Below are 17,742 nucleotides of genomic sequence, written 5' to 3'. Positions count from 1 at the left end.
GGCTGGCTGAAACTTCGGGTATTATATCAGTTAGTTGTTGTGAAAGTGGGCATTCTGATCTCAGAGGAAAGGTTTTAGTACTTCACTGTTTCATATGATACACATAGTGGGGTTTTCATAATGGCTTTTAATATAAGGAGGTAGTTCCCTTCTATTCCTAGTTTGTTGAATGTTTTCTGTCAAGAAAGGGTGTTGAATTTTGGCAAATGCATTTTCTGCATCAATTGAGGTGATCATGTGGGGTATTTTTTCCTTCATTCTGTTATGATATATTTTCTTGATTGATTTGCATGTTGAACTATCCTTATATTTCAGGAATAAATCTCACTTGGTCATGGAGTATAATCCTTTAATATGCTGCTTAATTTGGTTTTCTGATGTTTTGTGTAGGAGTTTTGTATCATTGTGCAGAGAAGATATTGATGTGTAGTTTACTTTTCTAGGTATTCTCTTTGTTTGGCTTTGATATCAGGGTTGTCCTGCCTTCAATTTTATCAGTTGCTTCATAATTGTCTTTCATTAGGAACATGTATACGTACTAAGTCACTTCATTCATTTCCAATTTTATGCGACCCCATGGACTGTAACCAGGCAGGTTCCTCTGTCCATGGGATTCTCCAGGCAAGAATACTGGAATGGGTTGCCATGCCCTCTCCAGGGGATCTTCCCGACCCAGGGATTGGACCTGCATTCAAATTAGTTACATCCGTTGTCTCTTAAGTCTCCTGCGCTGGCAGGCGGGTTCTTTACCACTGCACCACCTGGAAAGCCCCATTAGGAACATAATTGTTTTTAATTGTCATATCATTGTGCCTTATTTAACATTTAATTAATACATAATGTCTCCTGTGATTCTTCTGTCTGCTCAAACTGCCTTGAATCCCTTTAGTGAATTTTTCATTTTGATCATCATACTTTTCAGCTCTTGAATTTCTTTTGGTTTCTTTTTGGATTTTCTGTCTCTTCATTCACATTTCTGCTCTGTTCATACTTCGTCTTCTTGACTTTCTCCACATCTTTGTCTTTAAACATCTTTAATAGTTTTCTTTTAAAGTCTTTGTCTAGTATATCTGCCATCGGGTCTTTTTCAGGGATAGTTAGTTTATATTTTTCCTTTGAATGGCGCATGCTTTTCTGCTTCTTTTATGCGTTGTTACGTTTTGCTATTCAACAAGCATTTGGATATAATAATGTGGTAACCCGGAAGTTAAAATCAGGGCTTGCTGGGGCTCTGTGTTTGCTTTTGTTGGTTGTTGTTTGATTGTCAGCTCAGCCTGAGGCGTGAACTTGATATCTTCTTGTGTCTTTTCTGAGCCTTTTCTTTGGTATGTGCCGTTGTTTTCTGTTTTTTTTTTCCCCCATATATGCAGTTGCTTTTGAATGTCCTGGTCTTTAATATCTGGCTCCCAAAAGGGGAAAAAGAGAAAAATGGTGGGGGTTAACAGAGCACTGGTCTTTGAAGCCCCCTGGAGATCACTTCTCTGGGTGGGGAGTGGTAGCAGCAGTGGCCACCTGCCTCACTGGCTGCATCTCTGCCACCCAACGCGGCATCAGCGCACAGGTTCCCGATCCTGGAGCACAGGGTCCTTTTGTCCACCCTGACTCTCACAGGCGGCTCCAGAAACACGTGTGGCCTCTGGAACTCGCCACCCTTCACCAGCTCCAGATTCCAGATTAGTTGCATCAGATGGATTCTGTCCCTGAGGTTGTTGTCCAGATGGGGGATCATTCCTGGTGCTTCCTCCTCCACTGTCGTCTTAGAAGCCTGTGTAATTCCTGTCTTTTTGCCTATTTTTTCACTGCTTTTTCTCTGCTTGTTAATTGAATGCAGCTGGTGGACTTGTTTTAACACTGTGGATATCTGAAGTATGAATAATAAAAAAGTTGCTAATTTGCATTTTTCTTTCTTTTCTCTCCCTGAATAGGAAGACAGTGATCCACCTGTTCATGAAAGTCTCAGCATAGAAAATACATTGTGGGCAAGCACTGTGGTTGCATCAGGTGAGAAAGGAGTTGTGGTTTTAGCTTGAGTTTGTACATGTAGGAGATGCTTTATGTGTTTAAATGACTCCAGACAAGTGTGTGTCACAGTGCTTTCATCACAGGGGGACCTCATGGGCCTGGCCAGACAGTCTGCTCTGAGATGAGCCCAGAGTCAGGCCCCTGTGTGGTCCTCACACTTTGAGGAGAAACTGAGCCACACGGAGGCTGCTCTTTGTGGGGAGAGAGTTCTGACACCTGTTTCATGACTTGTCACTGTGCCTTCAAGAAGGTAGTGCAGCAGAACCAGTGTGAGGTTAGGGGGCAGCTGGTGAGTTTAGAGGGATCTTACAGTGCTCATCCATCTAACACAGCACAAGGGGTTGATGTGGTGGGTTGTCTGTGGGGAGGAAGTGTTAGATGAGACAAGGGCCTGACAAGGTGGATCAGATCAGCCCTTTAAGGGCCAGGGTTGCAGGTTCTTTCACGTGAAATCGGAGTATGTTGGTATATTTTTAGGGCTTCCCCGGTGACGCTAGCAGTGAAAATCCACCTGCCAGTGCAGGAGATGCAAGAGATGTGGGTTCAGTCCCTGGGTCAGGGAAATGACCTGACCCCTGGAGGAGGAAATGGCAACCCACTCTGATATTTTTGCTAGTTGTCAAACAGGCATTTACATATGCATTTCATCAAGTGGATTTCTCTGGGAGGTGTGACACTCTAAGTGCCCCCCCCTTTCAGAAGGTGGTTGGCCCTGTGGATGGTACCAGGAGGCGGCAGCCGGGAGCTTTAGGGTGCTGGCAGGGAGGATGCAGGACTGTCTGTCCTGCTGTCCATCGCCAGTGCCGCCCCCCTACACCCGGGGCTTTGTGTGGGGTCTCTGCTCCAGACCAGCGTGTGTGCCAGAGTCCTTACAGACCCTGTCCTCGGGAGCTCACTGCAAGAAAGACAGTAAGGAAATGAGGCAAAGGCAGTTCCCTGGCAGTCCAGTGCTTAGATGGAGAAGGCAGTGGCAAGCCACTCCAGTCCTCTTGCCTAGAAAATCCCATGGATGGAGGAGCCTGGTAGGCTGCAGTCCATGTGGTCGCTAAGGGTTAGACATGACTGAACAACTTCACTTTCACTTTTCACGTTCATGCGTTAGAGAAGGAAATAGCAACCCACTCCAGTGTTCTTGCCTGGAGAATCCCAGGGACGGGGGAGCCTGATGGGCTGCCGTCTATGGGGTCGCACAGAGTCGGACATGACTGAAGCGACTTAGCAGCAGCAGCAGCAACCAGTGGTTAGGACTCAGTGCTTTCACTTCTGGGGCCCAGGTTCAATCCCTGGTTGGGGAACTAAGATCTTGCGATCTGTACGGTGCAGCCGAAACAAAAGGAAAAAAAAGAAAATGAGACAGATCACCTGAGCTTTGCTGAGTGTCTCAGAAGAGTGCAGGGTGCCCTGAAAACAAACAAGTGAAAAGCTCACCTGTCAGGGTCTGAAAGGTACACGTGAACTAGATTTAAAAACAGACGGATGCGCCCAAAGGAGAGGATGCAGTGAGAGACTGGAGCCTGACCGCTCAGCACTGACCACCAGGCGGAGGCCTCACGCCAAGGGCACCGCAGGCTGAAGACAGTGGTCCAGGCCTGTGTGCCCAGCACGCGGAGCAGGGCATTCTCTGTGTGTCTGAACGCATGTGTATGCACACAGGTGACAGGCTGCTCCTACAGGAGAACACCTGTCCCTCTAGAGCAGAGAGGAGGAAGTGTGATAGCAGACAACTCTTCAGGTCTTACTTTTTTGTGTCATGATGAATTTTTAGTGAAAAGGCAGAGGAAGGAAGGATTGCACACCATGAGAGGCCTCAGAGACGCCTCCTGAGTCCCAGGTTCAGGGCTGTGCTCAGATGCCACCACTGTCAGCAGGGTCACGTCCCCAGGCTGTGTGCAGCCGGGCCAGGCTTGGAGTCCAGGCCTTCACCTTCAGCACTTAGCATGTCGTAGGCCTATGGGAAGCACTGCAGCATCCACAATTAGGTACCTGGTCACAGATGTTACGTTTCCTGCATCTAGGTGTTGTGCACTATTTTTTTTTCATTACAGTGATATGTATTCTTATAAAGGATCAAGATTGGGTTTACTCATAAAGATATTTGAAGATTCTCTTTTGTTTATAAATCCATTTCATCTTTGTTCCTGCATGTTTGTTAGACTGTTCCCACTGGTCCACAGTCCTAGTGACTTGTGTACTTCTCAAAGAACCGGGCTTGTGGGCCCCAGATAATTCCCTGTGCACACCGTTTGTCTCCTGACCTCACTCCCAGCGTGACCTTGGCAGGTGGTGTAGCTCCCAGTTGTGAACCGTGGCATTGCAGGCACACACTTAGGTATGTGTGAGTGCATACTGCTGCAATTACTGCATAGGTAACCCTTCTTATTAAGGTACAGAATACAGTTGCTGGAGTATTTTTTCTTCTTAGAGACTGTTTAGGTTGTTTAAAACCGTCCATTCCAAAAGTTTAAATAAAGCACATTTCATTTTAATTTCTATTTAGGAATTTTTTAAATGCAAACTTTTTTCATGAATTTGAAATCTTTTAACACATGCTTAACCATTTAAAAGCCTTATTAATGTGAATAATTTTTATTTTATATTACTTAACTCCCATATACTGAAGTATGCTTAAAATACTTTGGACTTCCAGAAATATTATAGGAACTCTTGTCTTCTTTCACTTGATTACAAATTGAGAAGGAAAGACGAGAATTTTTAAAAATCTTATTCTTCAAAGGTTACGTGTCACTACTATATATAAAATGGATAACTAGTAAGACCTACTGTGTAGCACAGAGAATGCTACTCGATAGTCTAATGGCTTGTACAGGAAAAGAATCTAGAAAAGAGTAGATACGTTTTATTGATTATCATTTTGTTTTATTTATCAATATATATAACAGATTCACTTTACTGTTCATTTGAAACTAACCCTAACATTGTAAATCATCTATACCCCAATAAAAATTAAAAAAGAGAAAGTGTCAATTGAATTCAGGTTGCTTCCTGGTGGAGTGAACTCAGGTCTTCCTTCCTTGTAGGAACTGAACGTCTGGGAACAAGGACTAAAGTTGACAGACAAACACAAGGACTGAGGGCACCAGAGAGGGACAAATGGACTTCCCAGGGGGCCGTGTTCCTCCCCCTTGTTGGTTCAGAGAGCCAGGAACCCACCATGTTTCAGTGACAGGTGGATGTCAGCATGCGATCATAAGTGGCTGAGCCTGGAAACAAGAACGAGTTCTCAAGAGCAGGACCACTGGGCGTGTGTGCCAAACGGATTCAGGGGGAGTCCCAGAGCAGGACTGCTGGGTGTGTGTGCCCAAACGGGGTCCAGGCGGAGCCCCAGAGCAGGACCGCTGGACTTGTGTGCCAGACGGGGTCCAGCTGAGCCCCAGAGCAGGACTGCTGGGTGTGTGTGCCAGACGGGGTCCAGGCAGAGCCCCAGAGTAGAACTGCTGGGTGTGTGTGCCAGACGGGGTCCAGGCAGAGCCCCAGAGCCGGACCGCTGGGCATGTGTGCCCAGACGGGTTCGGGGGAGTCCCAGAGCTGGAACACTGGGTTTGTGTGCCAGACAGGGTCCAGCTGAGCCCCAGAGCCGGACCGCTGGGCATCTGTGCCAGACGGGGTCCAGGGAGAGCCCCAGAGCCGGACCGCTGGGCATGTGTGCCAGACGGGGTCCAGGGAGAGCCCCAGAGCCGGACCACTGGGCATGTGTGCCAGACAGGTTCAGGGGAAGTCCCAGAGCAGGATCACTGGGTGTGTGCACCCAAACGGGGTCCAGGCTGAGCCCCAGAGCAGGATACTGGGCGTGTGTGCCAGACAGGGTCCAGCTGAGCCCCAGAGCAGGACCACTGGGCGTGTGTGCCCAAACGGGGTTCAGGCTGAGCCCCAGAGCAGGGTATTGGGCATGTGTGCCAGATGGGGTCCGGGGCAGTCTCAGAGCAGGACCGCTGGGCGTGTGTGCCAGACGGGGTCCAGCTGAGCCCCAGAGCAGGACCGCTGGGCATGTGTGCCAGACGGGGTCCAGCTGAGCCCCAGAGCAGGACTGCTGCGTGTGTGCTCAGACAGGGTCTGGGGGAGTCTCAGAGCAGGACTGCTGGGTGTGTGTGCCAGACGGGGTCCAGGCTGAGCCCCAGAGCAGGACTGCTGGGCGTGTGTGCCCAGATAGGGTCCGAGGGAGTCCCAGAGTAGGACTGCTGGGTGTGTGTGCCAGATGGCATCCAGGCTGAGCCCCAGAGCAGGACTACTGGGTGTGTGTGCCCAAACAGGGTCCAGGCTGAGCCCCAGAGCAGGACCACTGGGTGTGTGTGCCAGACGGGGTCCAGGCTGAGCCCCAGAGCAGGACTGCTGGGCGTGTGTGCCCAGATGGGGTCCAGGATGAGCCTCAGAGCAGGACTGCTGGGTGTGTGTGCCCAAACAGGGTCCAGGCTGAGCCCCAGAGCAGGACCGCTGGGTGTGTGTGCCAGACGGGGTCCAGGCTGAGACCTAGAGCAGGGCCACTGGGCGTGTGTGCCTAGACGGGGTCCAGGCTGAGCCCCAGAGCAGGACCGCTGGGTGTGTGTGCCAGATGGCATCCAGGCTGAGCCCCAGAGCAGGACCACTGGGTGTGTGTGCCAGACAGGGTCCAGGCTGAGCCCCAGAGCAGGACTGCTGGGTGTGTGTGCCCAAACAAGGTCCAGGCTGAGCCCCAGAGCAGGACTGCTGGGTGTGCCCAAACAAGGTCCAGGCTGAACCCCAAAGCAGGACCGCTGGGAGTGTGTGTCCGAACGGGGTCCAGGCGAGCCCCAGAGCAGGACTGCTGGGTATGTGTGCCCAGATGGGGTCCAGGCTGATACTGATAAATACAGTAGTGAGAGTAAATATTTGAAAACTTATATAAGAAATTAATGAGTAATTTAATGTTAAGAAAATTGGGACATATATTGTCTCAAAGATTTTTGTTTCTCAATAATTTATTGATGTAGTATTTTACAAAACTAGTCCTCTTGACCACTTAGAAATTTAAAAATAGAACTTGTACCATATAGTTTGCAACACTCTTGCTCTGGAGACAGTTTCGTATCAGATGTCAGACAGCAGGGAAACCCCTTCCCCTCAGGTGTCCCTAGAGACTGGACCGGAGAGCACGGACAGAAAAACAGGATGGAGTTCGAGAGGCAGGAACTGGGGGCAGAGAACAGGTACCAGCCTGCAGCTCGTGATTCAGACTTTGGTCTTGAGGGGCATTATTGCTCCCCCTCACCTCCTGTGGCCCTACTCCTCCCCTGATGTGCCCGTTGGTGGAGCCCTGACTCCGTGCAGGTCTTACTGGTCACTCTGTGTGTCCGCCATTGGCAGAGTGGGAGCCCACAGTCACACAGGGCTCAAGACCACAGTCAATGCAAGCCTCCCAGCTTCACCAGGGGCTTTCAGTTAAAAAGGGAACAAAGGCATACTTCTAAGAAGGAGCAGACGTGACCTCGGAGGATGTCATGCCGAGCGGTACCTGGCATCTTCTGCCTTTCCGGGGTTCTGTGGAGGGGTGAGAGAGTGGCAGCAGCTGTCCTGCTCCCGTGGACCCGAGATCACCACGGCCACATCTGCCCCACAGGTCCTGGCTCAGCGCTGCAGATTCCACAAGCCACAGTAAAGAGATAGCAGAGGCTCGTAAAATTGCATGGTTAGTTGTGCAGTGGCTGACTTCAGTCAGTAGTGTAGACATTGTCTTTCTCAGCTCAATTATATTTCTCACCTTCAAATTTTGTGAAAGTTAGGAATATAAATTACTCATAGCAGCAGTTCACAAAACAGACTTCCATGTTTTTGTGTTTAGGTATTTTCACTTTTTTATTTGGCTGCCTCAGGCCTTAATTTCGGCCCACAGGATCTTCCTTGCATTTTGGGGAAGATCCCCTGGAGAAGGGAAAGGCTATCCACTCCGGTATTCTGGCCTGGAGAATTCCATGGCCCGTGGGGTCACAGAATCGGACACGACTGAGTGACTTTCACTCATGCCCTGTGATTGCCCTGCAGCATGTGAGATCTTAGTTCCCCAAGCAGGAACCAAACCTGCGTCCCCTGCACTGCAAGGTGGATTCTCAACCACCGGAGCACCAGGGACATCCCCATGGTTTCTAAGTTGATATTTCAGAAATGAGTACCTCTCATCTGAGCCTTTGTAATCTATAGGTCATTCTTGGGGTATTTTATCATTCTTTTATCTTAAGCTTGATAGAGCACAAAGTTAACAATTTCTTTCTGACATGTATGATTAGAAAACCAAACTTTCAGGAGATGTGAGTAAAAGCGACATACAAATTCCAAAAGCAAATACTGTCTTTATAATATTTCTCTTACTGTTTTCATTGTCTGTGTGCTGAAATGTCCACAAAGTTTCTTGTACCTGGTTGTCCTGAATCTTTACAGTGGAAAGATGCTCTCAGACTCTTGTTCAACGGTAATGGCTCACCTGGTACCATGTTGTTTGTGGTCGCAAGTGTGATCAATTTAATGTAGGCTCTCTCAATGTAACTTCAGTGTTTAAGTTACCATTTTAGTAGGCATTAGTGAACGAACAACTTCTGTTGTCACACTTTCTGTTGTTAGCAAAGAGAGTGCATTTTCATTGCGTGAGAAATCAGTTGAGTTTTTCAAAGCCTGTTTTTAAAGTTAAGATTAGATTTTATTGAGCTACCAAAATTAAATATGCTATTAGATAAATATGTATAGAGTCAAATGGTACATTAATATTTTCCATCAAATGATTAACTCGGAGGTGTTAGCACTGTGCTTACCGTTTAAGTTTCTCTGCAAGGGCCACTGTTGTGTTTTGCAGGTACTGTAATAGGTGTGGTCATCTATACTGGGAAAGAGACTAGAAGCGTCATGAACACGTCAAATCCAAAAAACAAGGTAGGTTAGATGGAGCACTGACTGCTTTAATGAGCGGCCTCCGCTTTCCCTGGGAGAGGACAGGCGGCTCCGGGCAGCTCGGTCGTGTTAGCCTCATGCATGTCACAGGAGCAGGGCTTCCTGTGTTGGTGATCTGGGACGTAGATTCTCTGTGTAACAGCCAGCTTGTCTGAAAGAATTTTCAGAACTATTTTTCTTTGCTTGATCAGAGTTTTATATATCTCTTAAATTTTCATTGTTGTATATATAATTTGCCCATAATTTAACAGTTAATTATGGGTCTTTTAATTTCTCCTCAATCTATTTATTTTATAATTTGGACTCTATTTTTATGTTGATGGTTCACTTAAAATGAATCTGTATTAATGTTTTTATGGTATTTAACTTGATAGTGTATTGTTAAAGTAATTTTAAGTTATTTCCATTTCAGAAGAAGCATGTTGAAAACTAGATTTTAGTTTTAAAGACTGCTAGATTATATTCCTAAAATTATATTCCTATTATAGTCCTAAAATTGTTATTTATGTAGTCATTGTGTATATAAGTTAAATCATAACAAAAAGTTAGTTTGAATTCTCAGTAATTATTATTTAAGTAACATGTTTTGTATCAAGTCATAATATATGCTAATATCTGCTGAATGAGAAGCTCTTTCTTACTGCATTTTACTCATTTTTCTTTGAAATATAATTTGCGTGTATCTGAGTAGAACAAAAAGTCCTCTTATGGAGCCGTGCCTGCTATGTGAGTAATTAACAGAAGAGCTTGTCTTCTGTAGGAAGTTTTATAACCAAGCGATAGAAATGAAATCATTCTTTGAGAAGATACCTTTTAGGACAGGATGTGTCTCATTTTTTCAGCTAAATAGTATTTTAAAAAATAGTTAACCCTTCAGAGGCTAGCAAAGCATCCCTGATTCTCTGAATGGTTGGGCCATTTGCAGAGCTGCTTTCCGGCGATGACCGAGAGCAGGGGTCACCAGTGAGGTCGATGGTGCTCATGTCTCTGTGTCTGTTAGGGCTCCAGGTGTCTGCCTGGCGCATGTTTACAGAAGTCAGAGAAAAAGGCTGTGCTACTGTTGTTTTAGTAGAAATTCTGATTTTGATAATGGGGAGAAATAAATCTCATCAATTTAAATAAACCAAGTTTTATAAACTTTGCTTTAATTTGAGCAAATCAGATATATGTCAGTAATTCTGCAATAGAGTTAAATTGTTTAAAAATAAATTACTATACTAATGACAAGAGTTAGCATCACATACATAGTTATGTGTGTTTTCCAGCAAGTATGGTGTTTTTCTTCTCTTCAGTAGGCGAAACTGGGATGTCTAATAATGCATGTATGATTTCTAGGGTTTTTTCCTCAATCATCGTCCTTTCACATTTATGATGCTATTTGAGAATAAATTTAGTTGCAAATATTAGCTCTAAAGTCTTGAGGCTCTTTGCTACAGCTCTTTAGCTCTCCCTCAGCCCTCAGCGCAGCTCGCCTCTGTCACTCTCCCTACCTGCCCACGGCCACTTCTCTTCTCAGGTCACCTTCGGTGTTGGCTCAGTGAGCTGTTCCCTTGGGTGCCAGTGACCTTTCCTGGGTTTATGATGCAGTTAGGAACTCTGACCCTGGAGGCCTGGGCTAGACTCTGGGTGTTGCCACTGACCAGCTCTTTGCCTCGGGGCACTCGATAGATGTTGCCTCTCCTTATTACCTTTCTATGAGGTGAAATATTAAGTCGAAATGAGTGCCCAAGCCCCACTGCCAGTCAGGACACACTCCCAACAGCTCCTGCCCTGTCAGGCCCCGTGTCTGCCTTCCCCCCCTCCTCTGCTCCTCCTCTCCTCCTCCTCCTGGTTTTAGACAGCCTTCTCAGTGTCCTTGGGTTAGGAAAAGCATCTTGGTTCTGCAGGATTGGACTTGGACCCTTGCTCGGACACTTGTCGGCCTCACACAGGGAGCGGACGTGTCCCTTCTGTGGCCGCACCTTCCTGGGGCTTGGCCAGCATTTGCTGCAGTCCTTCTGGTGGGAGGCCCTCGCAGTGCTCCCAGCTGCTCACAGGCTGTGCATGTGGTGTCGGGAGCCTGCACAGTGGCCCCCAAGCAGACAGAGCCGGCGGGCCGCAGAGCGGGACCTGCCTTGTCCGCGCGGGGCTGCTTCTCCCGAAAGACATCTGGGTGATGAAGCACCAGCTTGACATGGAAGCAGTCTTATAAATCAAGGAATCATCTTAGGAGAGAAATAAAATCTCTCAATGTGCATAGGTCATTAAATCTTTCTAAGTGTTAAATGCTAGATTTATAAGAATAAAATTCAGGGGAATGTTACAAGCATGCTACAGTGAGCAAAAAGTAGCTGATGTGATTTATTTAGGGTGAGTTGATGTGTGTCGAATGAAAAGAATGTGTAATGTTTGAATCTTAAACAGAGAAGGGGAGAAAGAAATGTTTAGTATTTGTAAGACATTATTATCTGCAAACTACATCTCAGTAGCTTCCTAAACCAGCTCATTTCTGGATTTCACAGAAACCTAGTGGAAACAAAAACTAACCTTTAAAACACTTTGACTTTCATCGGACTTCTTCAGGGAAGCCACACTGTTCCTAACCGTCCACTCTGAGAGCTGCCCTGTGAGTGTCTGTGGGGACATTGAGGGATGGAGTGTCAGGTGGAAGGGCACACACCAGACGTTTCCTCTCTGCTTGTGTACACATCTGACGCGTGGGCAGGTGCTCCGCTCGGCGCAGCCCCTCGTGGACCTGTCTGGAAACACACCCCGGTGACTTTGGGGATAAGAAGCTGGCATGGCAGGTTGTACACTGTGTCCTGTCTGTCCAGTCAGCAGTGCAGCCGTGTTCTCTTGGCCCGAGCACTGGAGTGACCGGGGCCCTGCGGCCTGCCCCAGCCTTGGAGATGGAGAATTGGGGATGTGTAATGCCGCGCGCTGCTGCCCACCCACAGTGTGGTTACGGCGAGCTTCCAGGCCTTTCACACACAGCTGGAACGAGAAGTGAGGAACCTCACAGAGCCTGCAGGTGCCGGTTGTGAAGGGCTGAGGCAGAGGAGAAGTGAGAGGAAGGCGTTTCTGGAGCTCGGGCAGGCTGCGGCGGGTTGGTGCTGTGGATGCCCTGGGGATGAGAAGCTGAAGGGCCAGCAGGTGAAGGAGCAGGGCGTGAATGTCCTGCAGAGACCTGTCTGGGTGCGGGGCGGCCGGGAGCGCTCGGCCGGTGGGGAGCGGGGAAGACCGGGCTGGCTTCTAGGCCAGGCCCCAAGCACCGGAGGAGCCGTGGGAGTGAAAGCTGACCGGTGCCTCCGTGGGGAAAAGATTGTGTTGATTTTGTTTCTGGTGAGAAAATATCACAAGACTATTGATGCTTCCAATAAAAGAAAAGACAGTCTTAGTTTACACAGAGAAAAAATATGTTTTGGAAGAATAAGTTTTGTAGGCATCTGATGAGTAATTTAAATATACAAACACAGAATTTCTTAACGAGAAATTATATACTGTAATATGGAGAACAGTTACCATCTAAAATATGGCCTGGCTTCTTTGATTTTGTAAAAAATATTTACACTCACAGACACAGAAAACAAAGTTATGGTTACAAAAGAGGAATGAGGGGGTTGAGAAATAAGAGAGGAGGTTGGGATCAGCATACACACAGCACTGCATGTCACCAGCAGGGGCCTACCGTGCAGCGCAGGGAGCCCCTCCAGCGCTGTGGAAGAGCCCGAAGAAGACGGCGCGTATAGCTGTACAGCTGAATCGCCGTGCTGAGGACCTAGCCTAACACAGCACGGTGAATCAGCTGTGCCTCAGTAGAAAATAATAAAAATCAAAATAAAGATTCAGTCATCAGCTAATCTGCCAGTATCTCCCCACTCTCCCCCCGCCCCATTGCTCCATGTTGCATTTGTTTCCTACTTCCATTGTCATGAATCCAGAAGGGTCATGTAACTTTAACTGCTCTGAGTTCCTAGGATGAAAACCACTACAGTTAAAGCACTGTTAGTGGGAAGTTAGTGATGATAATTGATGTAGTGAAATTGATGCAGAACAGGATACGAGTTTGAGACTAAAAGCATTGAGATTATTGCTCAACCATTCAGGCCCCTAAATTACTGAGACCCAGCTGCATCTTAGAGTTCTGGTGGAGCCGGTAGCGAGTATGTGGTCTTCTCAAGCTGATTGTCAAGAGCCCCAGAGCAGAAGTGGAGAATGGTCTGGTCCACAGTTCCAGGTTGTCAGGTGGGAGCACCTGAGGAATAGAGGGGTGATAGCTTCCCATATCAGACAGTAACTGCCCACCGACCCCAGCAGGCAGCAAGGTCAGTGCCCGGTGGCCCTGTACATCATCACTCTCATACCCACGTCCACTCACAAGGCCCTCCCAGGCTTCTGCACACGGCACAGGTGTCCATCTTTGGGAAGCCCTGAGCCCTCTGGCACTACCCCCAGGCACTCTCTGCAGTCCTTGGAGTCTGAGGATCACTTCCCCTTTGAGGCTGGGCTTCTTGTGGACCAGCCTGTGTGCTGTGTAAAATATCCTCCTAGATGCGTGTTAGATCATTTGACCGTTTAGTACTGGTTATTTCATAAAATATACTTTAAAAGTTACATACTCAGCTAGTGTCCAAAGCCTTGTGGGAGCCACTCTCCTTTTTGTCTTCATTTTGTCCGTTTTGTTCTCCAGCAGCTTTTTTAAAGACAACTTCAGACAGCAAAGGAGGAGAGGAATGCAGTCACTCATGGACCTGAACTAGGTTTCACAAGGTGCCCACCTGCTTCATCGCTCTGTGGCGGCAGATATCATGGGGTTTTATCCCAAGGGTGTCCTTTTATACAGCAGGGAGCCTGGCGCCTTTCAGGGCTCAGCCTCCTGCCTTACTCTGGCCCCTGACCCGCACCCCTAGGTTGAGTGGCCCTGGGTTGGTGACATCAGCTTCCCATCCAGGCACTGATCTGACTGAAGTCCCCCCGACCCCCAGACTTCCCCAGTCCAAACCTCTGGGGTCTCTGACACACACCAGAGACAGAGAGCCACTGTCCCAAGTGGACGCCACTGTCCCAAGTGGACACCACAGTCTCATAAATGAGGATCCTGCATAGATTTATTGGCTGTAACTGAACTCCATGACTTGCAGACATCCAGCTTAAATTCATCCTTCTAGAATGGCCTTGAAATTCGTTCTGTAAATCCAACTTGATAATTTTATAATCAGAAATACTGTTTTATCCTTATTGCAGGAGCTTATTAAAATACTGTTTAAAATGCAGCATGTTTTATTCAGATGTGAGGATTAAGAATAAATCCTAAAATGTAATTAGAGTGGAGGAAAGTTCTAAAAAAAATTCTTAGAGCTTCTTGGAATCAGAATGTTCCCCTTGTAGTGCTCACTGAGGCAGATGAGAAGCAGGGATTGGTGTCCACACAAAATTCAAAAATTCTGTTTTAAAACTTTGAACAAATCAAAAGCTTATATTATAAAGCAGTTACTTTTATAGTGATATTTAATGAAATTTTAAATTATAAGGAATACAATTAGAGTAATGGACTATTTTATAAAGCCTAGCTTGAGATATGTTTAATAAGATGATACTTGATTACATTTATGAGGGAAAAATTCTTGCAGGAGGTTAAGAAAAATCAATTGTGACAGGTTGCCATTTTCACGCCATTCATAATAATAAGTTGCTCATAGCAAGAACAGCAAGGATGAAATGATAATACAGCTTGCTTCCAGCAGTTATTATAATCCCTTGGGCATATTGATTTGTGTTTCTAATAAAAAGATGCTTTCAAATGTCTCATTGACAGACAGACAGGTGATATGTGCCATTATGTGAATTGGAGCCTCTTTTATCTGAATAGTTGTAAAGGCATTTGAGGTAATAGAACCCAAATAGGATCAGCCATGGTGTACTTTGCAAGTTGAAATATCAAAGACTGTTTTGAGACTAGCTCTTTTATTTTTAAAAGAGCAGTTTATTAATATTTTAAAAGTTGTGTTTTATATTAAAATTTCACAGTAGAAAGACATTACTCTCTTCTTGTGGTTGTATACAATCACCGCACCCCTTAATTGTTCTAATAGTTGCCTTCTTGAGTAATAAAATATTTTTGGACTTAAATACTTGTTTAAAAATGGGATCATGTGGTTCACAAAAGAGCTACATGTTGTGGAATATGGTATTACAGTCAATCCACAGAGACAGAAAGGCTTCGGGAGTGCTTTTTTTGGATAACTGTTATTAATATTAACAAATCATAGTGTTTCAAAGCCTCATCAGGAGAAGATTAACTCAAGAAACAAACCTCCAATAAAGTAATTCAGTGGCACGTAGATAAGACCCCGTGTGGCCCTCGGAGCTGTGACAGCGCACACCGCCTCGTTGCACTTGTTCAGCCGCGCACTCGGATATTACAGCTGCTCACAATTAAAAGTTGTGTTTCTTCATCAGCAGTGTGAATATAAATAAACTTATAATTTCAGGAAGGCAATACAGAGGCAAGACGCTGAATGAAGAAGCAGTCCTAATGATAACCTCTGAGACATGATGCTCTATCAGAGTGTACAGCGAGCATCTCAACCGGAAAACTTGGATTCAGGCCCTAGTTCCTTTTAAATATGAATTTGATTGTAAGGCAGGTGTTCTGAATAGGAAACAGCATATTTGTTATTTAAAGTAAATACTTTGTACCACTAAAAAGACAAGTTTTCACATTAATTTCTGAATGAGGTCTTACTTGTCATTTGTTGTATATAAAGTAAGTAGTAATTGCTAGTATGTCAAGACCTTGATGCTGGGAAAGATTGAGGGCCAGGAGGAAAAGACGGCGACAGAGGATGAGATGGTTGGATGGCATTATTAACTCAGTGGATGTGAGTTTGAGCAAACTCCGGGAAATACGGAAAAACAGAGAAGCCTAGCGTGTTGCAGTCCGTGGGGTCACAAAGTCGGACACGACTGAGTGACTGAACAACAACATATCTGAACTAAATTCCCTAGAATCGGTTTCTTAACAGAGAAGTACAGTTTATTCAAGAAACAAATAACTGTTTGCATAAGTGCCTTTGTATTTTGAAACCCTTGATCCCTTGTCCTGGGGCCATGAAGACTGTTGGAAATAAGTGGGACTTGTGATGACTGCTTTATCATGACATTTCCATCTTAATTTATATAAGCTCACAAAACTTACTCCCAGGAGCATTTCTGATGAAGGCCTTTCAGTGTGGGTGAGAAATACGGTCTGAAAGATGTAGTGAGATGGAAAATGAGCAACTTGGAAACCTTCTGGATAGAACCAGAGTGGATGGATGACTGTGTCGTGAACAAAGACAGCAGAGGAAGACGAGGTTTTCCCATTGTTTTCAGATTCTCATGGTACATTTCACCTTCCCAGGAGGGCTGGCGCCCGGGGACCGTGGTGGGTACCTGGGGTGTAGTGCCCTAGGTTGTTAGGCAGAGGGGGTCCCTTCATGGTCACCGCGAAGAGAAACAGGTCATGAGCAGCGTGGGTTCAGAAGCAGACTTGGTTGGGGAAGATTTGAAGCCAGGGGTCAGCTGGAAGAGAAGGGAAGTCACTTGGTTTGCTTGCTGTATGGGAAGGCAGGGAGGATGGGCAGGACCCTTCTGCCCCCACCGTGCTTCCTGCTTCTTGAGAGAAGCTAGCCAGGGGAAGACTTGTCTGCCCCCCAGCAGGGTGTGCGGGGTGCCTGTCTGTGGGGCCATCATGGGTGAGGACCCCAGCGGGGGCGTGGAGGCCTGAGTTCCAGCCCAGCCCCTCCCCATGCCCGCTGACTGCGTGTGTGGGCGCACCTGGCCCGCTGCCACCCATGGGCCCTGGCGACGCTGGTCTGGTGCCCACTCCAGAGGCAGCCTCAGGCTCCATGCCTTGTCCTGGTACCACTGCCGTCTCAGCCTCTTGCACGGTGCCCACCCGTTACTGAATGCTCACAGTACTTAGCAGTGGTTCATGGTTTTCCCCTCCATAGTTACTGTTTTCTAACCAATAATTTAAAAATAAGTGTATTCCTCAGAAACACATCTGGTTTCAACTTAATTGTCTTTCACATGCCTGAAAATGTATTCTGGATATCATTATTAAAAGAAACTCCAGTATGTTGACATTAGAGTAGCAGCTGTACCCAGCTTTCTTTTTTACAACTGCATTAACTGAGCATGTATATGATACATTTAACATGAAATTAAATAGCTTTCTTTTCCCCTACGTAATTAGCATTTTCATCTAATAATTTCCTTTTGCAAAACTTTAAAATATATCATGTGAGTTTGACTTTTCCCACTGTAATAAGCTGCTAAGTGGCTAAGATTTCTTTTTGAGGGACAGTTATTCACATCAAACATTTCTGAAAGGCTTGGGTTTTTTTATGTTTATTTATTTTTTTTAATTTTATTGAAATTGAGTTGATTTACAATGTGTTAGTTCCCCCTGTACAGCAAAGTGACTCACTTATATATATACATACATCACACTTTCAGATTCTTTTCCCATGTAGAGCATCACAGAGTATTGAGAAGAGTTCCCTGTGTACAGTAGGTCCTTTTTAGTTATCTATTTTATATATAGTAGTGTGTATATGTCAGTCCCAATTTCCTAATTTATCCCTCCCCTGACTACCCCCTTGGTAACCATAAGTTTGTTCTCTACACCTGTGACTCTGTTTCTGTTTTGTAAATAAGTTCATTTGTACCATTTTTTTAGATTCCACATATAAGCAATATATTTGTCTTTCTCTGACTTACTTCGCTAAGTGAGGCTGCTTCTTAAACTGCTTCAGTTCAGTTCAGTCGCTCAGTCGTGTCCAACTC

At 46.1% G+C, this 17,742-nt stretch overlaps 1 protein-coding gene across 1 annotated transcript in view; it reads left to right on the top strand.

The window, feature by feature from the left end:
- Positions 1 to 17,742, top strand: part of ATP9B (ATPase phospholipid transporting 9B (putative)) — a 158,080-nt gene that overhangs the window by 73,789 nt on the left and 66,549 nt on the right. The window contains exons 10-11 of the mRNA XM_052660348.1: positions 1,926 to 2,001; positions 8,837 to 8,913. Coding sequence (XP_052516308.1) covers positions 1,926 to 2,001; positions 8,837 to 8,913 — 153 coding nt within the window. The remainder of the gene's footprint in view (positions 1 to 1,925; positions 2,002 to 8,836; positions 8,914 to 17,742) is intronic.

The sequence above is a fragment of the Budorcas taxicolor genome, chromosome 22, assembly GCF_023091745.1.
Source record: "Budorcas taxicolor isolate Tak-1 chromosome 22, Takin1.1, whole genome shotgun sequence".
Taxonomy (NCBI): domain Eukaryota; kingdom Metazoa; phylum Chordata; class Mammalia; order Artiodactyla; family Bovidae; genus Budorcas; species Budorcas taxicolor.
This window is presented reverse-complemented; position numbering and strand designations above follow the sequence as displayed.